The sequence below is a fragment of the Carica papaya genome, chromosome 1 (assembly GCF_054855325.1).
Source record: "Carica papaya isolate Zhongbai chromosome 1, ASM5485532v1, whole genome shotgun sequence".
Lineage (NCBI taxonomy): Eukaryota > Viridiplantae > Streptophyta > Magnoliopsida > Brassicales > Caricaceae > Carica > Carica papaya.
The window spans coordinates 27,823,947-27,849,485 of NC_142309.1; the positions used below are offsets into that span (position 1 = coordinate 27,823,947).

The 25,539-nt window shown below is 34.7% G+C and overlaps 1 protein-coding gene across 1 annotated transcript; it reads left to right on the top strand.

The window, feature by feature from the left end:
* Positions 1 to 252: 252 nt before the first annotated feature.
* On the top strand, positions 253 to 24,852 carry TPR8 (Tetratricopeptide repeat (TPR)-like superfamily protein). The gene is made up of 10 exons (XM_088207776.1): positions 253 to 583; positions 724 to 974; positions 1,131 to 1,164; positions 2,264 to 2,400; positions 8,284 to 8,350; positions 16,632 to 16,731; positions 19,434 to 19,597; positions 21,083 to 21,129; positions 23,109 to 23,159; positions 23,840 to 24,852. The coding sequence occupies exons 1-10, from the start codon at positions 511 to 513 to the stop codon at positions 24,221 to 24,223; spliced, it is 1,308 nt and encodes a 435-aa protein (XP_088063902.1). The 5' UTR covers positions 253 to 510; the 3' UTR covers positions 24,224 to 24,852.
* Positions 24,853 to 25,539: the final 687 nt, after the last annotated feature.

The window sequence follows — 25,539 nt, forward strand, 5'->3', positions numbered from 1 at the left end:
ATAATTGTAAAAATAATGTTATTTAAAAAATAAAAAAAATTATATTTAATAAAAATAATTTTTTAAATTTAAAATGTAAATTATAAATTATAATTTTATATTTAAATACATCAGTCAATTTTTTTTTTCAGTATTTTATAAAAAATATTTTTTATTTTAAATTAAAAAAGTGACCTTAAAACTTGAAAAAAAAAAAAAAAATCTTATTAGTTGAAAATAAAAAGTAAATTTAAACAAAATGATGTGCGAAAACCAACGCAGGCGCAAACCTGCAGTAAAACAGGAGTGCATCTTGTCTTCTCCAGTTTATTGTTCCCCACATCGTACTCTCCTCCCCGCGCCTTCCCCACTGCCAGAGCCCGGCGTTTCTCACAGTCGAGGAAGAATTATACCTTCAAGCGAGCCCCTTCTCGTTCATAGGCTCCGGAGGCGCACGCTCTTATCGTGCGCACTTAATCTCTCTCTCTATCTGTGGCATTCTTTTTTGAGTGGAGAGTTTTTCTAGTTCTCATGGCTAAGTTAAACACAGATTCTCCAGTCGCTCGTCGCATTGTCCGTTCCTTCTTGGATTTTCTTAACTCCGGTATTCTATCTCTTCATCTATTTCTTTACATCGTTTTTGAATAGATCAAATTTACCGTTTCTGTTTGCTTGTGGATTTAGTTTTCTGTTTTGACTATTAAATCCCTTTTTCTGATGGCGGTTTTGCTTCCTCTGAGACAGTTGAACCTGCTTCGGGGGTTGATCTTGAAGGTCTCGAGGTTGCTAGGGAATGTTTGACAGAGGCGTTTAAACTCGAGTCAACTTCTGTTGGCGATGATAGGACGAAATTGGATTCTCTAATTGACATATTTAATTCACTGGAAGCAAGCCAGCATCAGGAAGGCAACACGGACGTTGCTCATAAGGAAGCTTCAGTGAATGCTCCCAGTTCATCATCCGTTCAAAGTAATGTCGATTCTGATTTTTCAGAGGTATTAAAATACCTGGTTCTTTGTCCATTCACTTCTGTATTTTTTTCTTTGTGTAAAGGACATTTTATAGTCGCCATCTTATATGTGTTGTTATTATTTGACTTTAGAAATGGCTTTTTTGAGTTCTGACATTATTTCACCGTTCTGCTTATTCAGGACGGAGATCAGAGAAGAGAACCCCATGCTATCGGTACACTAGTTCTTTATCTTCCTTTTAGTACTGTAATTTTGTGCTTTATGTTTATGTATCTTATCTTGTTGCTCGTCCTCGTTTGTATATTCAGCCTTGGTGCCTGACTGCAATGATTCTTCTTTCCCTTGAAAAGGAACTTTCGTACTAAACATCTCTATGTTGTTTAAGATTATTCGTCTTCTACCCTTCTAATAAACATTTAATCCACGGCATACTCAGGGAATATTTTGTAATTTTTTATGTTAGATGATTCTTAATTTGAGGGAGTCTCTTACTGCACCATGTAGTTGATGAATGGTCATGCTTAAACAACATTGGGGTTTATAGGGAACACTCTTCTTATTTAAATTTTTTTCAAACTTAGGGATTTTAAGTATAACTTCTACTTTATCTTGAGAAAACATTTGGGAAGACTCTTTGCAGGATTGATTAAGATTTTTCAGAGTTCTAATAAGATTGTTAAGTGGTTAGTCGGTTATGGTTGATTCCTATCCATGTAAAAAATGTGGCTTATGGTTGTTTACTAGTTTTATGAGGTTCTCTATCTAAGATTTGCTCTATGTTTCTGATGCTGTATGATTTTTCCTTCATTCAATGGTCCTCAATGTTTGCGACCTAAAAGGTTCAAGTTGATGGGAACAAAAACAAAAATATACAATATAATCCATATGGCCATGCGTATTCTAACAGAGTTCATATTTGAATATTTCACAGCATCAAAGCAACTAAATGTACATGCATAAAATGATAAAATTTTAAGCAGCACAAGCAGATAAGATACAAGCAATTTCTATAAGTATTTCCAATGTAAGACAACTAACACCAATGCCATGATCATTTGGGGCATGGCACTTAATTGGAACTGGCTAATCATTTTAAATATATAGTAGCATCAATACGTGTTTAAACTTTATGCAGTCTCTTCCGCACCTTGTTTCTGACAAGCATTTGGCATATTTGTGTTTGGCTTTCTTTCAATTTGTTTTGGGTTTTCCTTGCTGTGTGTCTGAATATTTATACCAGTCTTGTTTTGAAACCATTGCTAGTCCTTTTTTGGACTCACAAACTAACAAATTCCAGGGCAATGTACTTGCAGGCGTCTCCAAAGATGAACTTTTTGGTCAATTCTTTGCCGCACTTGAGAAAATTGACTTTTTTAAAACCATGCCTGATGGGAATGATGATCCAATCTTATTGGATAAAGCTTCATGGATATTTCATGATGCTCTAAATGTATGTTTCTAATCACATGTATAAATTTGTTGCATTGTGTTGTATCAATTGTGGTTATAACTGCTTTAACGATTAATGTAATTTTCTGATTCTTCATCTATTCATTCTCTTTTTCTTTTTTTTTTCTGAAGATAAGAGAATATGTTAATAATGTGTAAAGGTGCCGCTAAAGTACAAAAGAAAGAGAATTCACGAGTTTGTGAAAACAAATGTAAAGTCCCCAAATCCTTAGCAGAATTGAGAGGTATCCCTTGAACAAAAGTTTGGAACCATAAGTCTATTCTATCAAATGCCATAACATTTGAAATCCCTTGGATGTCTGTCAGAGCATAGATATTTTCCTTTACTAGACTTTGATGGGCTTGAGGATGAGGAGGGTGTATAAAGCTCTTAGGTGTGTGGCTGTTTTCGTGAACTATGGGTGATTTGGTTGGAACAAATGCTAGAATCTTTTGGAACTATGATTCACTCTTTTTAATCCTTAGATTAAGTTTGTTTTTTTCACTTCTATATGGGCCCAGGCTAAATGGTTTTTTTTTTTAAAGGATTTTTCTTTATCTAAATTGGGGTCTCCTATGCAAGCTTGATATCGGAAAAGTCTACGATAATGTAAATTGAGGTTTTCTCAATTATATGTTGAGGAGAATGAGTTTAAGAAACAAATGATACAAATGGTTTAACTCTTGTATCACTACAACTTCTTTTGTGGTCTTGGTGAATGAGGATTCATTCTCTTTTTTCAAGGCCTCTAGAGAGCTTAGGTAAGATGATCCATTATCTTCCATTCTTTTTATTGTTGTCATGAAAATCTTGAACAAAATGTTGCAAAGAGGTAGACAGCTGGAACTGTTAAAAGGTCTAAAGGTGGGAGAAGGTGAGCATGCAGAGGTGGTAGTTCACTTATTTTTTTCTGATGATATTTTAGTGTTTTTTTGAATTGGATAAGAGGACAATGCTTAATCTCATATGTATTTTATTAAGTTTCCAAGCAGTTTACAGTTTTAGTATCAGCTTAACTGAGTTTGAGTTAGTGAGATTGAGTGATGGGAGGGATGCTTTGAGGTTGGCGGGAGTCATGGGGTGTAAAAGTGCGAAATTGCTGATTAAGTATTTGGGGTTACTGTTGGGGCCAAATATAAAGATCTGAGGATGTGAGACCCAGTGGCTGCGAGGTTTGAGAGGAGGTTGATGGGTTGGAAGTGAAACCTCTTGTCAAAAGGGAGAGATTCACTTCTATTAAAAGTATCTTTGTTGACCTATCCATTTATTTCATGTCCCTTTTGACAATCCCAATAAGTATTGCCAAAAGGCTGGTATCAACTCAGTGTAGATTCCTTTGGGACAACTCTGAGGATAGGAAGATATATCACTTGGTGGCATGGGATGAGATCAAAAAACCAATGTCTCAGGGAGGGTTGGGGTTGAGATCTTTAATGGAGATGAATATGGCTTTACGAGGTAAGTGCCTGCGAAGATTTATAAAAGAAAACAATATCTTCACGGAGGAGGGTGATTGCAGTGAAGTCGTACCAAAGATAGCGCATGCTTCTCCAAAGTATCAACCAGACTGTATGGGATGAAGATGTGGAAAAAAATATGCAAGGATAGGAATAAATTCCAGGAATATATCAGGTGGAGGATTGCAATGGGAACAAAATCAATTTTTGGTATGACACTTGGATTGGGGAGGGCTCACTCAGAGAGCAATTTCCTCAGATCTATGCTATAGCACGATATAAGGAAATCACGGTTTTTGAATCTCTCAGAGATAATGGTGCAGAAAAGGGGTGAAGTGTGGAAGTTGTGAGGAATCTCAATGGAAATTAATGAGTATAAGGCTCTTTCAGATGTGCGTTCCTCTGCAACAATTAATGGGAGTAATGATCAACTAATCTGAAGACTCAATATTTAAGGATCTTTCTCGTTTAGGTCTTTCATTTTATTCTTGTTCAAAAACATAACACAGTAACCAATTTTCCTTTTTGGCAAATCTGAAAGGTTAATACTTTATCCAGAGGTACTTTCTTTGCGTGAGAAGTAGGTTGTAGGTGTATCCTTACTATTGACAAACGGATGAAGAGGGGAAAGATTTTGGTGAATGGCTGTTCTCTATGCAAGAGGTAGGCAGAGTCTTTTAATTACATCCGTATTTGGTGCCCACTTACGTATAAGTTATGGACCATGGTCTATGAGCTTCTAGGGATAAGTTGGACAACAGCTGGGTCAGTTAGGGCCTAGAGGGATATTAGTAGAGGGAAGAATAGTATGAGTCTCATCCTTTTTGCTATCTTTTGGGTGGTATGGAAAGAGAGGAACGTGAGAGCTTTTTAAAGGAGTGGAAGATGATTTTTATAGTGTTAGAGGTAGATGGTTCAGGATACTTGTTTTTTTGGTAATAGATCATCCGCTTTATACTTTTGGGGAGCTCACTGACTTTCTTGTGATTAGCTAGTCTCTCTCTTTTTGTTTTGTATTTTAGGAGGTTATCTAATCTTCTTCTTTCTTTTAACATAGCTTCTTCTTCTTCAAAAAAAAAAAAGAAGAAAAAATCGTCAAAAGTACTTTTATTCCTCCTTCCAACTAACCCTTAGGTTATTTGGAGGGATAACAAAGATAAGTTTCTTTTTAGTGTTATTGATGGAGATATAACGCATTTCTTCTGCAACACTGATGATCATTGTGCATTTCAATGAGAGAAGAAATAACCAAATAAGAAATAGTTTGGTGTTTTAATTGCATTTTTTCAGAAAAAAGTACCCTAACTGTCTCCCCTCAAACACCCCCGCTGCAGCCTCCTAGGCAAGAAAGGTCATTATGAGGAAAGTATTCTTTTATTAGATTTGCTTCCTTGAGAATGGAGCAGTTTATGATGGGTTCAATGAAGGTAAAGTAACTTGATACAAAAGTTGGAGCTTTTTTAACAGAAAAAGAAATATTACCGATGAGAGGAGAAAAAAATAAAAAGATGGAGGTTTTAGATGTTTTTTAAAGGAAATAAGAAAAAGGAAAAATGAGAATAACCAACTATTCTTGTGAAAGGATAACTAATAAATTACTATGCGGTGTAGTCGAAGAAAGATCTTTGGCTATGATTCTTAACTCACAAGATGCCAAAAGAGCATCTTGTCCCAAAAAACCAAGAAAGGGGAAGTATGATCCTAAAAAACTTGCGGACCTAGAGCTTTTTTCTGCTTCGTCAATCTTATGGCTATAGAAGTAGAGGTGAGGAAACCCTCTAAAGTGCAGAACTTAAGAGACACCAAAGGTATCAAAAACTTGATACTGGATTTGGCTAATCTCACTATATATTATCTTTCAACAATCAATATACCTGTCAAAGTGGCGAAGACACTAGAAACAATTCAATGTGGATTCTTTGGGGAGATAGTGACGAGGAGGGAAAATACCGTCTTGTAAAATGGGAGGATATCAGGGACCCAATTATGTTTGGGGGCCTTGGTATTAGGTCCATGGTTAATATGAATTTAGCACTCCAAGGCAAATGGATTTGGAGATTTTTGAAAGAAGAAAGCATCCTTTGGAAAAAAATTATTCATGCTCGGTGGGGTATGTATATGGATAAGAGGGTTAACGGTAGGATTCCTAACACTCATGGAAGAGGCTTATGGCAAAAAATTTTAATGCAATGGTGCAACTTTCAGCAATGTGTCACACGGAAACTGGGGAGAGGGAACAAGATTATTTTTTGGGGAGATGATTGGATTGGGAAGAGTTGTTTGAGAAGATGTTTTCCCAGAATTTTCAATATTGCACAGTCTAAAGAGATGATTGTTGAGGAAGCTAACCGGACTGATAATGACAGAATAGTATGGTCTATCAACATCATTCGGAACTTGAATAATTGGGAAGTTGCCGAGTATGAGGGTTTGATGAAGCTACTGGCTGTTCAGGTTGTTGACAGCAATGTGGATCGGATTGTGTGGAAAGTTGAAAAAAATGGCAATTTCTCAGTAAGTCTTACTGCAATTAACTAAGCAGAAAAGTGAATGTGACTAGACAGAATTTTCCAGCCAAACAAATTTGGAAAATCAGAATTTTGCTTGGGAGGCATGTTGGGAGAGGATTTTGACAATTGACAAGTTGAGAATTAGAGCTAGAGTGTTCGTTAACGGTTGCTACTGTTGCCTGCAAGCTGATGAAACGTATAACCATCCTTATTATGGTGTCTGTTAGTGACAGCTTATGGTGTTTGATCTACGGCCTTATGGGGATTGATTGGGTAGTTGCTGGGTCTGTTGAGGGAGAGTTATGGGCTTGAGATGAGTTATATGTAAAAAAAAAGATTGCTAACTTGATTCCTTTGACTGTTTTCTGAGTCATTTGGAAGGAAAAAAATAGGAGTTTTGATAGTGTTGAGAATAGGTCAAATAGAAAAAAAGATAGGTGGATTCGCTTTTTTAGTTCTATTTTATTAGAACATGATATCATTAGTGATGTAGATTTTGGTAATATCATTAATACACTAACATGATTTAAAGCTTTTGTACATGGGTGACACCCTCTTTTTGGTGCCTTGTTAATACATACTATACATTTTTATTTTTTTAAAAAATGAGTCTCTACCAGTTTGATAACACATTACATGTACCCCAGAGGACAGAGCGAGTAGGTTTGTAGATTTGAATCATGTTGCTGGTATTCAGCTTGCCCAAAATCAGATTCCAAACAGAACTTTTACCTTAGAGGGAATATGAGCCTTGCAAAAATGCTCGTTGTAGACATCAATTTTATACGAAGGATGAGTATGAGTACAAAACAAGATTTACAAGTAAAGACACCAAGGGGTTTCAAAAACCAGGTTCTGCTTTGAGATTGTGAGACAATATGATAGACTCAAGAAGCTGAAAGTAATGAAATTATATTTCCAACTCTTTCAAAGAGAAAAAATCAATAAGCTCAACAAGATAAGCCTCTGTCTATACTGGTAATTCTTGGCTTCATGAGATTCACAAGCAGCCTCCAAGTTGAAAAACACAATTCTTGCGGCCATTCCAAATTTTTGTTATCAAGGGAATCCAGGAATTAATGGAAACCAACATATGGTTTTAAGAGAATCTACGGAAACCTCAATCTTTAAAAAAGCTTCTTAATCAGGATATTGTCAAAATTAGGTTGAATGAGGTAAGTGCCATCCAGGGAAGAAACAAAAAATCAAGTCATTAATCTGCCAATTTTTGAGGTTTTGAAGGAGAGGGATGCTTCAATAAATTCTGCCACTCCACACCTGAAAACAACCCATAAGCCTTGCTTCCCTTAACCTTGTAAATAGACTAAATAGATGAAGGCATCTTTCAAAGGCCTGTCATCATTCCAAGATTCCCAAAATCTAATATGTCTCCCGCTGCCTACCTTGAAATTAATATGGTTACAATAATCTATCTAGCTCCTCCCAATCCTTCTCGAATGACTAGGGCCCTAAGCAACTCTACCCTAACCTAAACACCACCTGCCAGCAAACCACACTTCACCCAAGCGTCTGCATTACAGCAATCTAGCAAGAGAAGAATCTTAATTTCCATTTGAGCAAGAGAACCGAATTGAAACTTCGCAAGGACATACCAAAACTCCCATCCTTCATAGGATACTTCAGATGTTTCTAAGCTTCCAGGTGGTACTTATGCTCACTCACAAGAACCTTATCTTGTGGATATCTCCTCTTTCCCTCTCTTTGCTTTTCTATTTTGTTTTGTGAAGGTGTTGATTCCTTCTGAGGGAGCATTCTAAAATTTGATTAGCGATGATCTTTATTTTGTAACTTTATTGGCACCAAATCCATCATAGTTAATTGATAATTAAATTGCAACTACAAGTGGTGTACTGTCCTCCTATAGGTTTACTAACAAGAAATGATCTCTCTCTCAGGAGATGGAAAGATCGGGATACGAGGAATATAGTAGGAAAACCCTAGCGGAGGCACTAAAATGTCAAGGTATTTATTTGTATATGCGCGCCTTTTTACTTGAGATGATATAGGTCTATAGCATATATTAGAGCACTTTGAAATTCTATCTTATTGTTAATTTGTTTGATATTTTCTTTCTAAATTTAAGCCTGTATAATTTGATAGACTATCATTATTTACTTCTTTGACTTTTTCTGTCTAGCTTTCACCCATTAGACTCTACATTCAACTGAGATAGCCTTCTTGCATTTTTATTTTATGTAGTGCCTGAATTTGCTGTAAGGTTACTGAAAAAAACATGGAATGTGGAGTGCATATAATTGTTTGTGCACTCTTGGAAGGGGCAAATATATCAAGCCAGAGAATGATAGTTATTGTGTGTTTCTTCTTTTTAGTTACTTAAAATTGTAGAAGTGTAGGACTATGTTCTTGTGCCAAAACAGAATCCCAAAATAGGCAATAGCATTTTCTCTTTCCTAAGAATGTAAACTCGATTATGATTTTTTAATCTAATCCTGCTTTGTATTATGACTTTATTTTTGGTTTTCTTAGGGATCCTTATGACAAGAAAATCTAGAACAGGGAAAACTAAATAAGAAAAGGCTATATACATTTAAAAGAAAAATAACAAAAGGCTATGGGGGAAAAAGATTTCATAGAAAAGTATCCTTTTTATACTCTTAACTCTCCACTTGGTTCAAATCTTATTTCATTCCTAGATAATTCCTTGTTTAAGTTTCAACATTTAAGTAATCCCACGATATCTTGAATTTTTTAACTCAGCGAGGGTGGAATCCAATTCCCACATCTCAAGGTAAGAATGGAATTTCACCCCTTGGAATTTAAGGGAGGATAGAGTAGCTTAAACACACAGAAAATATGTACTTTTACATTCTAAGACTTTTTTTTGGAATAGAAAAATACGATGATATACTCAAGAGCACTAAGGGAGTACAAACCCAAATAGAAAAGTACTCAAGAAATCAACCAGGATATCAATTAAATCCTCCAAATTCTCGCTTGTATGAAGTGAGTGATCCCTTAGCAAAAACCTGAGTCTGGAACATAAATTTTTAAATCTATCAAAGTTAGATTTTCTCCCTTCAAAAATTTTTCTACTTCTCTCTTTACAAGTAACCGAAAAGGTAGCTAAAGGAATAAGCTTTAATCTCTTATCAACTTTGATGCTACTCAAAGTATGTAATTCCTTTCTAACTAAACCAATACATCCAATCCGCTCCCAAGAAACCATAGGCCAGAGACCAAATCTGATGAGCATATGGGTAGGACAGAAGAATGTGGTTGCAAGATTCTCGCTACTTTTGCATATAAAACACTTGTCCATTAAGCTTTCTCTTAATTAACTTGTCCAAAGTAAAAATACTTTCCTTCCCAACTTCCCAAGTGAAGCAGCCAAAGCTTTCTGGTACGCCAAATGTGGAAATCTAAAGTACCTCATAGGATTGCTTTTTTTACTTAGGAGACTAGTCGGGAGTGCATATTAACTACTGACATGTTGATGAAACAGGGACAGATTTGGGTGAACAGGTGCTATTTATGCCAGATGCTGAAGAATCTTGCAACCATATCCTTTTGCGGTGTCCAATTGTCTCTGAGTTGTGGTGTATGATTTATGGCTGTTTGGGAATTAATTGGGTTATTGTGGGGTCGGCTAAAGAGGAAATTTGGGCTTCGGAAGAGTTATATTAAAAAAGATTTTGTAAAGCTGATTCATTGACCATTTTCTGGGTCATTTGGAAAGAGAGGAATAGTATGGTTTTTGAGTGTAAAGAAGTAGAAAGTTTTAGATTGAGAGATAGATGGTTTTATTATTTTGAGTCTATTTTGTTAAGACATGACATTGTTAAGGATGAAAATTTTGGGAATGTCATTGATATACTAACGCAATTGTAAATCTTTTGTATATGGGTGGTGTTCCCTTGATACCTTATTAATATACTTTCACACATTTTATTTTTTATTTTTTATTTTTTTTAAAAAAAGGCCACCTAGGACTTACTCTAACCTTCCAAATCAGGTTGGCCGGAAGGTCGTCATGATTTCTCATCGAATGCCAATAAAATAATTTCTCCAAGAAGATACCTAGTGCATTTAACTTCCATATTGGTTCGTCTCTATGATCTTGGGACACTTTTATCTTTGTGAGACACCTCAACAACCTCAAATACTCATAGATCTCCCAGTCATTTAGATTTCTAACAGGTACAATTGACCACCCCACACTCCCTAGGTTTTTTTTTTTGAAAACAAAAGTATAAATCTATTAACAAAGCACCAAAGGGGTGCAAACCATCTACAAAGTATTTACATGTTAGTAAGACAATCTATTATATACCCAAAATTCTTTACCCTATACAAATCATGCCCAATCAATAAAGATCTAAACAATTGGAATCATCTATCCATAATCTTTAAAATATCACCATCAATACCATAAAAAACCCTCCTATGTCTTTCCTTCCAAATAATCTAAAAGATAGTCAAAGTAATTAAACTAATAAAATTTTCCTTTTTGTCTATCCCCTCCCACACCCAAATCTCCTCCCTAATCGAACCAGTCATGACCCAACTCATCCCCAAAAGGCCATAGCTCATAGACTAGATATGTTGGACAGCCAGACAAAAAAGTAGTAGATGAGTGCATGTTTCAACCTAACATTTACACATTTAGCAGCTATTAACCAACACATTTCCATGCAAAAAAAAGCAATCTTAGGCAGAGTCTGAATCTTCTAGGGCCTGAATCACTATCAATACCATCAAATACAATACACTCACTCAGGAGTTTACAAGAATTCTTTGATGGTGGCTTCCTTGAAACGAGCTAAAGCGAAAACATTAGGAAATTGATGAATCAAAGTCCTTCCCTCCATCAACTCATCTCTCCAACAGCTCACTTTGCCACCTTAACACATTCTCTATTTAACACACTTCTGAAAGTCCCCTTTCATTGAAAGAAATTTCGTCTAAAGACCAACCACATGAGGACCTCTAGGGAAGTGCATAAACCAACCCTTCGATCCTTACTATATTTAGTGATTAATACTTTCCTCTAACAACTTCCCTCCCTCAAAAATGTCCGTAACCACTTCCCCTGAGGCGCTTTATTATCTCCATCCCTATCGTCTTTAGCAATTTTACATTCTAAGACTTACATGCAAATTAAAACTAGGACTTAGAATGGAATGGGAGTTGAACCAAATGAGATCTAATAGTTCTATTGAATAGTCATTTTGGTAGTTGAGAGTGTGTTAAATGCACGAGGGAATTTCTAAATTGAAAATATTGGTCGCAAAGTGATATCGATTCTAAAAGTACAAGGTATAATCTAGGTACCTACTGAAGAGAATGGGATTTGAGGAGAGATGGAGGAAGTGGGTTAGGCAAGTCTTTCCTTGTCTCACATTTATAGTTTCATTAGTGGTTGGAAGGAGGTATTTTTAGGGAAGAATACCCTCAGATCTTTGCTATTGCCCAAAAAAAAGATGCAATGATCTCTAACTCCTTTGTGGATGTTCAAGGGGTCAAGAGGATTTGACAAGTTTTTGTTTTGAAAATTTAAATGATTAGGAGATTTGAATATTCAAAACTCTTAAGCACTCTTTCCCCTGTGAACTTGGATGGAAGCAATGATAATTCTCAATGGTGCCTTGCTAAGGATGGGCCTTTCATAGTCAAGTCTTTCTACAAGCATTTGTTTTGATATGAAGAAAATGGTACAAGATTTCTGGTCCAAAAAATTTGGAAGGCTACTATCACACCTTGTATTTCGTTTTTCGCATGAGAGACTAGCAAAGAATGCATTTTGACTATTGATAATCTGAGGAGGAAATGTAAGATCTTGGTTAATGCTTGTTATCTGTGTAAGAGGACAGAGGAGACTTGAAACCATTTATTGCTATGGTGCTTGGTGGTGTACAAGTTTTTGACCATGGTTTATAGGCTTTTAGGCATAAGCTGAGTGATGACAGGATCTGTGCGAGATGAAATTTGGCATGGAAGAGCGTTAAGGGAAGGAGGAAGCAAGAGGGGTTAATTTCGCTTATAATATTTTGGGTTGTCTGGAAGGGGAGGAACAAGAAGGTTTTTGATGAGATTGATGATGTGAATGATTTTGACTTACTTAAGAATAGATGGTTTTAGACCATTAGTTTTTTATTAATGGGCCATTCTCCTTAATTGATGGAGGAGTATTAATAAATTGATAAAGATGTAAATCCCTTGTACATGAGTTTGACACCCATTTGGTGCCATTATTAATACTATATATTACACTTTATATTTAAAAAAAAACTAACTTCTTTTCTTTTTTCTAGGGTTCTTCTTCAAGTTAGCTTGTTGCCATTGTGTGACACCCAATACGAAGATTTTGGTTGAAAACCAAACTTGATTCAACTTACTAATCAAATATATTCATAATGTTATGGATTGGAACCCCTCCTTGAAGGTGATGTTATTGATGGCTCTACTGGTAACGAGCATCTTCCTACAAATCATTTTCCTTGATTATCAATAAAGCTTGGATAGATTCCTTAGGAATAGGTTCATCTACTTTCCTCATGAACTCGTCTGTCTTGTCAAGGTCAAGCCTAGGGATGTGCGAGATTGGTAATTGGATGGTAGGAACCACCCATTATTGTATGTTTCGTATGGGTGGTAGGTGGGTAGCTGATATAATACTTGTTAGGCATTCCTTTAGGAGACATGCTAGGTAATTCTCACTTCACATCATTGAATTCATTTGTGGATTGAATTGACTTCAAAGCAAAATTAGACTTAAGGTCAAATTCATATGGAGACTTGGGCTCAAGAAGTTCTAAAGACATCAAATTAGAAATTTTATTAATCTCTTGAGCATTATTAGACTAAGTTTAAACATCAATAAATGGAACTAGAGATCTAGGCTTGAGAGGGTTAGAGAACAACACATTAGGGTATCGAGCACTATCACACTTATATTCAAGATAGTTCAAGGATTTGAGTTCAAAAGAGTCTAGAGGATTAGAATAAGGAGAAACCTCTTTAGTATTCAATTTAGCATGATACTTACCCTCCCTTTCCTTTCTTATGATCATTTGACTGAAAAACAAGGGTATCTCATGCTGGTAAGCTGGTAACTTGAGGAACAATCAGACTCTTGGTCATAATTAATATGTCGTAAGGTTTAACAATTTATTTATCCATTATGTTTAATCATATAATTTAGTCTTTCATTTATCTAAAAAAAAAGATAATTTAGTCTTTCATAGACTATCGCACCAAGGTCATTGAACCAAGGGTGACCAAGAACAAAACAAGTATTTTCCATTGTAAAAAAATCACATTCCAAATGACCCTTATAAATTCTTACCTCAACGGGAACATTACAACTACGATTGAGTATAAATGGATTGTTTTGTTTTGGTTCACACCATACCTGAATGAAACACTAAACTTGGTTGTTCAAACCAAACCAAACCATTTTATGATAAATGCCAATAGACCAAATAATTCAATTTGGTTCAGTTTAGTTTGGTGTAAACTGATTCTTTTAAATATATTTTTGAAAATTCTACAACTATGGAAAAAGTTCATCTTTACATATTTACAAGTGTTTGCTGAACTGGAAATATAGAAGCAACAGGATTGAGATTCTTAGAAGACACAGAGAACCTAGTAGTAGTCCATAAGAAATTCCAAAAAGACAAAAATACTAGTAAAACATGACCAAAATGCTTAATAGTAACTTACTAAATCTAAAATACCAACTTATAACAAGACCAAAGAAATTTAAAACGTGATAATACCCAACAAAGTGTAGAGCCACTAAAAAAGGTCACAGACAACACTCGATGATTAGTTCCAAGAGAAAACAAAAATAACAGTGAAACATAATAAGAAAAAAAGATCAAAGAAGAACAACAAAAAATGAAAGGACAATAGAAAAAGGAAGGAATTTTAAAATAAAGAGAGCTAGAAGAAGATCCATAAAGTGAGTTACATATAGTATATCTAATATTTTTAGATCTGGTCGAATAGGTCATGAACTTGATTTATTGTAGCGTCATTGTTGGAAAAGGATAATTAGTTTTGTATTGGTATAGAAATGAGGAAGAAAGTTAAATAGAATAAAGAGATAATAGGAAGAGGAAGAAGATATGAGGAAAGAAACTGTAACTTTGGTGGTTTGAAGGTTTCAATGGCAAGAAGAAAGATTGGAAGGTGATGAGATTGAGACTTTTGTAAATGTCTGAGCTTGTGGTTTGGGGGTGAAGAAGAAGAGAAAAAGGCAGAGAGAGACTGTTACTGAGAGTGTTAGAGAGGTAAACAAAAAAAATAGAGTAGATATTTTTAGTTATTTAATGTCTAAAAATAAGAATTGCCAATGATTTTTTCGTGTTAAACACAAAGAATATGCTCCATGCTATGAGAGAGATTGCTGAAGTCATTTTTTTGGCTAACAAGGGTGCAAATATAGACAATGTGGGGTTTTCTCATGGATCGCCATCCATCAGAAGCTAAACATGAAGAATATGCTCCATGTTCATTGACCTTACGACACTTTTTCTCCATACATATGAGTGATGTGCTTTGCAGGGGCGGAGATGCACTTGCACTTAGTATTACATCGTGATACATCTTGGAGGTTTTGAATGAAGTTGATAAAGGTTTTTGGCATCTTGTGGGTTACCCCTCCCACGGTTGAGATTTTCATGAGCTGTCATATCAAAGGAGAGAGGGTGGTTCAGGGAGTTAGACCAATTTGGGGAGGGACCCTTTTTGTAGGGTTATGGTGCATTTGGTTTCGAGGAACCATAAGATTTTTCATTGGGCTACTTCTTCCCAAGAGCTAGGGGAAAGGGCCACTTTTTTGGCAACATTTTCGATTAAAGCACACGGCTACTATTCTACCACAAGCATCCCTGATCTCCACCCTAATTGGGAAGCTCTTATCTCTAGCAGTTAGACCATTGTTTGTTTGCAATTCTTTATTTATTGATTACTTGTCTATCATTATGTGGAGGATGTCTTATTCTCCTTGATTGTATTTTGTTTTCCCTTTACCATCACTGATAATATTTCTTCTCTTATAAAAAAGGCTACTAACTAAATAAGATATATGATTTTTTTTTGAAATAATCGATAAGATATATAATTTTAACAAAATATAAGGTCTTATAAAAGTATTAAAATTATCGTAGTAATTCTATGTTAGTAAAAACCACTAGATTGTCCAATGTTAATTTGCTTTAGCAAAATTTTTCTTTCCCGGGGATAAAGAAGCTTTTTGTCTATGAACCCATGGAGCTTGTACGCAGTGGCAATCCTGCTTGGAACATCAGCTTCTCTAGAAATCTTAATGACTTTGGTGAAGCTGAGTTTTTTAAATTGATAGCACTTCTATCCAAGTGTTGGATTGAGACCTCTTTCGGTCATTGTCCTTTGTGGCCCCTGGCTAAAGATGGGAAGTTCTTTGGCAAACCCTTTGATGGAAAAGCAAGTCTTTCCCCACAAGTTTTTTTTTTTTGTTTAGGAAGCATCTTGGGGAAGAATCCTCACAATAGATAAGGAAGAGAGGAAAGATTCTACTCAATGGGCATTTGAATGAGAAAATCCCACAGCCTTGAATTATATTCTTCTATGATGCTCAGATTCTAGAAGGCTGTGGGATTTTGCTTTATGCCTCCTGAACTTGTGTGGTGGTTGGGTCCATCAAGCAGGAGATTTTGGTTTGATATGGTGTTAAAGCTTGTAATCAAGGAGAAAACTCCTCAATCTCATTCCTATGTCTATTTTGTCGGTCATCTAGAAAGAAAAGACAAGCACATTTTTCAGAGTACTAGCTTTCTTTTTGATAGGATTCATTGGTTCCAGTCCCGGAGCTTTTTGTTGACAGTGCTTCTATTCTTGATGATGGAGAGCTGGAGAACCTTATTGGCATTTTGACTTTTATATGTAAATATATTGTTCTTAGGTTGCATCTTTTTGGTGCCTTGTAATAATATATATCATTTTTATGTTAAAAAAATCTAGTTTGTGTAACCTGTTGCTGTATTCGTCTTTTCTGCTCATGATGTCATTGTCTCTTTTATATCTCATAATCTATTGGCTCTTTATTGCTTAGACAATCTGGTTAAGAGCAGCATGTGCATGTTATCATGCTTCAAGAGGTATAATTCATTGTATTTTGGTTCTTATATCTTACAATCTATCATCTCTTTTGATATGTTGGGCAGTCTGGTTTAGAAGGAACATATGCAAGTTATTATATTTGCATTTCGTTTATGATTATTGTCTTTGCTTTTAGGTAACAGGGCTATGCAGTCAAAGCTATACTCTGATGCAATTGAGTTGTATTCTTTTGCAATTGCACTTTGTGAACAGAATGCTGTTTACTACTGTAACAGGTGTGTTTTAAGTTTTACACGTAAATAATTTGTTCTCTATATCCTGAAAAAATCCACTGTAAATGCAATATGTAATGTCTACGTTTCTTTTACATGACTAGTTTCTAATGAGAAAGAATTTCTTCAAAGCTTTTTGATTTCAGTTTACTAATATAAGTTTCGTATTATCCTTTTTGTTATAATAAAATCATGAAAGTCTGCTGGTTTTTAGGTTTTTACTTTGGGTAAAAGCGCTTGAGTTTTACCTAATATGGAAAAACCTTCTATTTTCAAAATCAGAATATTTGCACGAAATGTACATTTCCCGAAAGTTTACTTCAGATGTTAAATGCAAACCAAAAATCATGAATGATCAAATTGCCCATGCTTATAGACACCATTCTTCTTTTGGAAATTTAAATTGAGCTCTCCCTCCTTTTTTTTTTTTCTTTTTTCCTTTGTTTTCCTTATACCTATATATACCAAACCAGTCTCACACACCTCTATCTTCCCATGTCAGCAACACACGCTTTTTCTTCCCTTTATTTTGTCTTCTCTCTTCACAAAATAAACCCACTCTCTTTCACGATGTCATCTTCGACAATGGAGCAAGTATAAGTCATGGAAGGGGCCACATGGTGGGTGTTGGTATGACATTGTAGATAGTGGATGTGCAACAAAGGTGCAGGCAGTCAAAGAAGTGATTACTTTGGTAGATATGGTGATGAAAGTGGGTTTTTGGCCAAGAATATATGGGGTTGATGGCGGTCTTGCTTTGGCTTATTTTTGTGGTAATGTTGTAGGGAAGGAGGATGGAGGCCTAAACTTAGTGTGCACGCAACCTGACGGTGTTTGATGATTAATGGTGGTTGTTAGGTCTGGGTCAAGGAGAAAGGTTAGTGGTGTGGTTTTCTGGCTTGGTGATTGGTGGTGAAAAATTATAATAGTAGACTTAAGGAACGATCCTTCTTGTTTCTGTTTGTGCTAACTTGCATGTTATTTTCTAGTGTTGTACTGACTCGCACATTATTTTCATCTCTTGCTGTGTTGATGACTTGTTTTTTTTTCTTTTTGTGTCATGCTATGAATTGATCCAACAACAATTCATATTATTTCGTGTTGTCATTGTGTTTCAAAAGTCAGATCAAATGTGTCACATCCAGGTGGCGCTTTAATTGTATGTGTCCCCACAATCTCTAAAAGATATGTCTCTGCATGTTCTAAGCCGTGGGTTTTTTCTTTAACTGTCATCCTCTTTTAACTCTGGTTTTAGCATGGATTTGAGGAACCTGTATATATTTTATTTTCCTTTCACAGTGTGTAAAAGCTTTTTTTTTTTGGTTTTTATTTTGTTAGCAGCGGAAGTCCCTTCGTGCCTTTTTCTATGATTACTCCTTTTTCAGAAAAAGAAAAAAGAAAATGATGTTGAATGTTTCCGACCCACCTTTATTTTCACACACAAGAATTTGCATGATCATAACATATTGCTTTTTCTCTGTAGCATTAAAATTTATACTCTACTCTTTGTATTGGATTGAAAAATGAATACAGTGGAAGCATGTGAGAAAGAAAATGAACATAATGTAAAACAGTATATGAAGAAAAAAAAGAAAACAAACTGTTAAAGATATAATACAAGAGAACACATTATGACGCAATACGAAATGACACAAAACAAGATGAAATTTCAAATTCCAAAGCAAAATTTTAAGATTTAATCTTAAAACTTGCAAAATAAATTAAATTTTATATGAAGTTTTAATGTTAAATATTGGAAAAAATACAATATATACATTTCAATCTTCAAATGATAAATGAATCAAAAGATAAAAACTTGAAAATTTTAAATTTATTTCATGTAATTTTAAAAATTAAAATATGTAAAAAAATTTCTAGAATATCTTTCTAAAAGATTATAAAATATATGTAGTTTCAGATAAGGAAAAAAAAATGAAAGAGTCATGCAGTAGACATAGTCCTACTCTCTGCTGCTATGGCGTGCCATTTTTTATTGGCACAGGATTAGGCTTTTTCCACCTCTATGTGGCAGTGGGTTTATGGCTTAGTGTCTGGTGACAGGTGTAGTGAGTGGAGATTCCTTCTCCTCTTACCTTTGAGGCCATTTGATATAGCTCTGAACTCGGACAAGTGTCAGAGCCAAGAAATGCCTGATTTGCTGATTTAGCCAGGCACCTTTTGTCAGTTTTATTATCAAACTCTTGATAGATAAAGTATATTTCTAAGAAATATGCTGAGGTGGTATTGTAAGTTAATGGAATTACTAAAAGACTTGGATGGATGGGGCGAATCATATTTATGCAAGGTCTTTTAATTCTAAAAATGGGAGGCTTTCTGCATATTAAGGTAAAATAAATGGCGCTTTTGCAATTTACCTTTTCATTTGTTGGTTAAGAGTATCTAACATGCATGTCAGTTGGTATGCTGTTTGTGTCCTTCAAAAGATGTCTGTGTAATCAATCTGTCAAAGGTGCAGAAACAGGAAATACAGGCTTCCAGCATTTCTTATTCCCTTTTATCTAAAAAGATCATAACTCTCATTATTAAGATAGGCACCATAAAATACTTTCCACAAAAAAAAAAAGATAGGCACCATTAAATTTCTACTAGAATCTAATGCTGCTGCAATGAATTTGAATATTTTCAAATATTTACCTTAATGATATTGCAGAGCCTAATTTATCTTCATGTTATGTTCCTGCCAGGGCAGCTGCGTACACACAGGTGCACAAATATATAGAAGCAATCAGTGATTCCCGTAAGTCCATCGAAATTGATCCCAGTTACAGTAAGGCATACAGTCGTCTTGGCTTGGCTTATTATGCTCAAGGAAATTATGCTGATGCTATTGAGAAAGGATTTAAGAAAGGTAAGTTTGGAATTAATTCATAGTATCAATTTTGAAAACTGATTTGTTGGAAACCATAGTGTTTATGCACTTTTTCGTAGTCAATCACATTCTTTTTATACACACATATATTTAACTTTTATTTCCTTCTCTCTGGTTTACTTTTGGTTTGTTTACATTTTGATGGATGCATGCGTTTTTGGTGAAAATAAACTGCGATTTGCATTAATCTACTGGTTACATGATTTTTGTGACTCTTAACCTAAATTATTACTTTATTGTCAAATGCTTTGCAGCCTAAAGCTGTAGGAATCCATTGACAACTAATTGATGAGCTATTAAACCAATACTCTCATCCCAGAAGCAAATTGATGCAGGAAAAGAGTAGGAGGATTCCAAAACATTAGGATTTAGTTTTAAGTTTGCCAAAAGAGTTTGGAATTTTATTAGGAATTGACTTTTTACTCTTATTGCCTACTTAACTTAGATTTTCCTAAATTCTTAAAGTGATTAAAAGCTAGTTAAATTAGGACTCTAATTTTATTTGCTTTCTGAATTATTTAGGACCGTATAAATGTAATATCCTGCATTCCACACTAATTGTCCCTGGGGGGAACGCTTCCATGTATTCATGGTCTAATAATCTAAAAAGCGCCATGGGTTGCACTTCTGGATGATAGAACTATGGTTTGAGTCATGGATGTGTTAGTCTTGTGGACCCGGATAATTTTTTTCTTTTAAAAGAAAATACATAATATGTTCAAAGAGTATCAGTAGGGCGCAACCCGTGGGCAAAAATATTTATATCTCAAGTAAAAAGTCTATTAGGCCCTCAATATCCTCGACATAACACAGATGCTAGGCCCCAAACAAAAAACAGGCCCAGGCAAAAATATTATGAGTTTAACTGACGAGGATGTGAGTCAGTAGGGGGAGTTTAATACGCCCTTAATGCTATGCTACTAATGCCGTGGAAATTCATGGTATATGCTTGTGGTCAAATGACCTCAAAAACACCACTAAATATTATGTTTTAGTGATGGGTCAGTGATGTTGCTCTGAATTATGTAACCAGTGGCTTCAAGACAAGTAGTAATGGTTGTTTATTGCAGTAATGGTGGTTTATTATTGCTCCCATTATGCCTTCATTTTTTCACTATAGTTTCCTTTTAGTTCGTTTGCTCTGTACGTCGATGAGCACCTGATGGTTGTTACATGCACTGTCTATGAAATTGGCACTAAACATGGTTCTGGTCTATTAAGTATCAAGCGTCCAAATGTTGTTACTGTCTTTTATCATACCTTAAATTTTACAGACTGACAACTTGATGACTAATCTATGAGATTAATTGTTTATATGTCCCGTGCATTCAGTTCTTAGTAAAAGATGATCCCAGTTAGAGCCTTGATACTTTTTAGGATATTATATAATTTTGATAATCCTTCATGGTTGCAATTTTTGCAGCTGATGGGCTAAGTTTTAATTTTTTGAGATTGCTTGTGCAGCCTTGCAATTGGATCCAAATAATGAAGCTGTCAAAGAAAATATTCGGGTTGGTTCTTGTTCTTCTTCTTATGTACATGCTCATGGTTGTATGCATTTATTAATGTCCATATGCATGAGCACATCAATAGGTGAAATGGTTAAGTGGTTAATTATTATTAAAGTTTAATTGGTTGAAAATGATAAATTTTCTCATTTAATTCTAATATGTCCTATTAGAAACCATTCATACCTTGATTTAGATATCAAGTTACCACTCAAACATATATGCTATAACTTAGTAGTGTTTGATCATAAGCATAACAATCCCAATCAATAGTTGTATATCACTGAATTATGGGGTGTCCATGTCTCACGTAGCGTAATGCGCAGCGCACCTGCCCATGGCTTCATGCAGAAAAGGAACCAAGATCCTTGCTGGGTTAAGCGAAATCCCAGTTCTATCAGACCATAGTTAAATACACTTCTGCAGCTCTTGGGTATAACTAACTCAGAGAATATAAATCACTTATAGTACGTAGCTGTTGATAACTAAACAGTATACATATAAAGACAGGTCTTGCAGTCTGTAGCTATTGGCTGTAAGATCTTTTCTCTACTACACTCACAGTTTTACATAGCTCGCTTGTAGCAGCAATTTGAAAAGAGCTACAGAAAAGTGTGGGTTACAGGTTTAATCCCTGTAGCCACCTAGTTGAATGGAAGCCAATCAAGAAAGCAAGATTATTCCTTATAATGAAAGGCCAGGGAGTGAGGATGTGGGAATAGCTGGCTTGCCCATGGCTTTGTGGGCCCAGAAAAGAAATCAAGAACCTTGTTGGGATTAGATAAATTCTGGTTCTATTAAGACCATATTTCTATATCCAATTTGTTGAATACAAGCCAAACCAGGCACGAAGACAGACCAATCCTTATGATGAAAGGCTAGGGAGGGAGGATATGGGAATAGCTGAAACAAGTCTAACTGTCAAGCTATTGGGATTGATCCGTAAGTGTATTTGTATGGATAGTAGGGTAAAGTGTATATTAGTAATGTCCTTTGTTGGTTTTCCTTGTATGATTGTTTGGAACTTGTATATATAGGTCCCTAGTACTCAATAAAATATACAACATTTCATTCTTTCACATGATATCAGAGATTTAAATTAAAAAAACTCTAAATTCTTTTAAAAACCTTATTCGACTTTCATTAGCAAAAAAGAAAAATTGTAGAGAGATGAGGTTAGCATTTATAACAAGCCACCTTATGGTAGCTGCGAGCCACAGCTGGCAGCCATCAGCTTTTCGTTCTTAAATCTTAATTAGTGGTACGTAGAATTTAATTGTTAAAAAGTTTGCATATTTGTTGCATAATTGAAAAAACTCTATTCTTATATTCAATTTCATAATGATGTATTTGTATTTTCACTTGTCAAGGGAGGAGTGACAAAAAGAATTAACTTGAATTAGATGTAAAACTAATATGGAATTAGAATATTTTTATTTAAGCTTCTTATTTGTATTATATTTTCATTCTTATTCATAGAATTGAAAATCAGACTCAACCTTAATATAATGCCTCATCAATTGTTAGCCTTATTCTGTATTCTCTTTTTGGATGCCCCAATTAGAAACTTGAATTCTTATTCATGTGTCAATTTTTAGTCATTTTAACGTATAAGTACTTTTTAACCGGACATTGATTATTTTTGTGGAGCTTATAAGTTAAACAAAAATATGCTAATTAGATACATATTTTATTTATTTTTTTAAGAGTTTATATGTTTTCATGAGTTTATAAACTTCATGTACTTAATAAACTAAAAAATAAACTGACCCAATCCATTCTGTTGCCTCCTACAAGAGTTGAACCCAAGAGTTGAGAGTCAGTTGCCTGATTCTGGTGCTGTTGAAAAGTTAGATTGGCAATTATCTCATAAGTGCGAACTAATAAGATGATCCAGTTTTAATTATTTATGTTTTAACGATTAAAATTGATTTCCATATGTTACTATTGATTTTATTACACTGTTCTTGCAAAATTATTAGGTGGCAGAGCAAAAGTTAAAAGAAGAGCGGGAACAGACAAGACATGATCAGGTGATATGAATTTATAATTACTGTGAAATGGTTTCTAACAATCAAATAGAAGGATGATGCTATCTATTTGCATAATTCTTACAATTTGATGTAAATTTTTTCTGAGTTCTTGTAAGTCATGTCTTTGTTTATAATGAATATCACACAGGTAACATGTTTTCTGAGTATTATTTATACACTTCGACGTAAATTTTATCTTACAGTTCTTGTAAGTCATGTTTTCGTTTATACTGATTATTGCACAAGTAACTTGTCTTCTAAGTTTTACTCGTCGATATGTAATTTTTGCCATATCTTGCTTACCTTGCTTACTGATAATTGTTTCTTTTTTTCCATTGAATTTGTCTTAGTCCCTGTTCATTTTAAACTTACCTGAAATCAGCCTTTCTGACCACGGAGTACTTGGAGTGGACTAACAAATCCTTTACCTTGAATTCATATTAGCATCACAAGATATAGCTTTTCAATTCAATCCATGTGCATAGTTCAGTTTGTTATGCAACTATTTCTATGGAAAAACAACTGTGTTTCTGTTAACAATACCTGTTCTGTTTGTGGCATTAAATGTAAGTTTAATGCACCATTTGTTTGCATTTGCTAATTTCTTATCATTGCCTACTCTCGGTTCCTTTTGTTTATCCAGTGGAAATATATGAAAAGAATTAATCTCCCCATTACAGGGTACAAGCTCAAGTCATAGTGATCAAGAATCCAATAACCATCAACAAGGAGGGGCAAGGAGGCACGGCACACCACCTCCATTTACAATGCCTTTCAATATCAACACCAGTGGGCTTCCTACGGATTTTGCCAGCATGCTTATGAACATGACAGCAAATGCTTACCAGGGACAACCATCTCAGAACAGGCAAGGGGATGATGGTACTGCTAATGAATCAGATGGGCCTGGAATAAGAATTGGTGGGAACATTAATTTGGATTTTGGAGAACAAATGCCTGAGCAGCTAACAGAAGCTTTTAGGTCAATGATGGATATGTTCTCAGGGGCTTCGCAGCAACAGAATTCTGATGGGTCTGCAAATGGGAGTTCGACTGCGAGCTAAGCTGTACTATGGCCTAGTAACAAATGCCAAAATGGCAGCACAGCCAGGAAATTCTCAAGATGCTTCGAGAGAAAAGACCTTAAAATTTTCAAGATGCTCCGAGTAAAGACCGTAGAAATTTTCAAGATGCTCTGAAAGAAAATACCGGCCACAACTGAAACACCTTTGCTTTCTTTATTTATTTGTTTTTGTATTATTATACAAGTTTGTAATAGAATTTTAGTTTCACTAACAATTTTCACCATCCCAGCGAGTATAAGCAATGTTCATTTGTGACAAAAATGAAAATTCATAGGCTTGCAGCTTTTTCAAGATTCTCTTTTGGGAAAGTCATGGAAATTCTTGGGCCTGAAACTTGACTCCTGATCAGCAATTGTTATGCTCCATGCGCTGGCATTATTCTTGGGTTACCATCAAGTATCTCAACAGCTTCTAAAGGGATCGATGCAACTCCACACCTTCGTTGCAACTGACATTGTTTTTAGTTAGGAATCTACACTACTTGTGTGTGTATATTATATAAGACATCTTGGACATTTACGAATTAATGTGCGCTCGATGTAAACCGAGGCTACATAGCCACGGGATCGGAAATGGATGAATAAAATTCGAAAACAAAATTAACATTATCTTTTGAAAAGAAAATAGATAAATATATATTTAATTTTTTAAAAAAAGAATTTGCAAGTTAAAAATATAATTTTTCAAATGGAATATTATTATAAACTTCATTTATTCAACTGGCTGCTGACAATTTGATTTAGATCAATTTGTGTTTCAAGGAAAGAATTTTGTTAACTTGGGATATCGTATAACGTACTTTTGATAACAATTAAAGTCAATAATTATAATAAGTAAACTTGAGGGAATGTAATTTAATTTCAATCCGACGTATAATTAAACTATAAATTATTTTTTTAATTAACAGGTAATAGTATTTATTTTTTCGTTAATACGGATAAACTCTATATCTAATAACTAGTCTAAGATATTCTAAAGAATATTATTAATAACACCAAAGCTTACATTAAAAATTGTACCCAAAGAAAATGTCCAAACTAGATATGATAATGGTCAATTAATTATATACATAAATAACAACCGTCTATTCAAACAACAGTTAAATAATTAGTTGTTTATAGAAGAGTCTCTATATACTTTATATAAAAATATAATTATTTATATTTACAATTTAAAATTACAGTCTGTGGCTCTTTTTTTAAATAAAAAAAAATAATGTTATAAAATAAAAAATTGGCAAACTTAAATGTACTTGTTGTCGTGTAGGGTCTCTTGAATTTAAAAGCTACAAGTAG

Coding starts and splice junctions, on each gene's coding strand:
- TPR8 (XM_088207776.1), top strand. CDS start 511: ATGGCTAAGTTAAACACAGATTCTCCAGTCGCTCGTCGCATTGTCCGT. Junction 975..1,130: donor TCGATTCTGATTTTTCAGAG/GTATTAAAATAC, acceptor CTGCTTATTCAG/GACGGAGATCAGAGAAGAGA. Junction 16,732..19,433: donor GCTGTTTACTACTGTAACAG/GTGTGTTTTAAG, acceptor TGTTCCTGCCAG/GGCAGCTGCGTACACACAGG.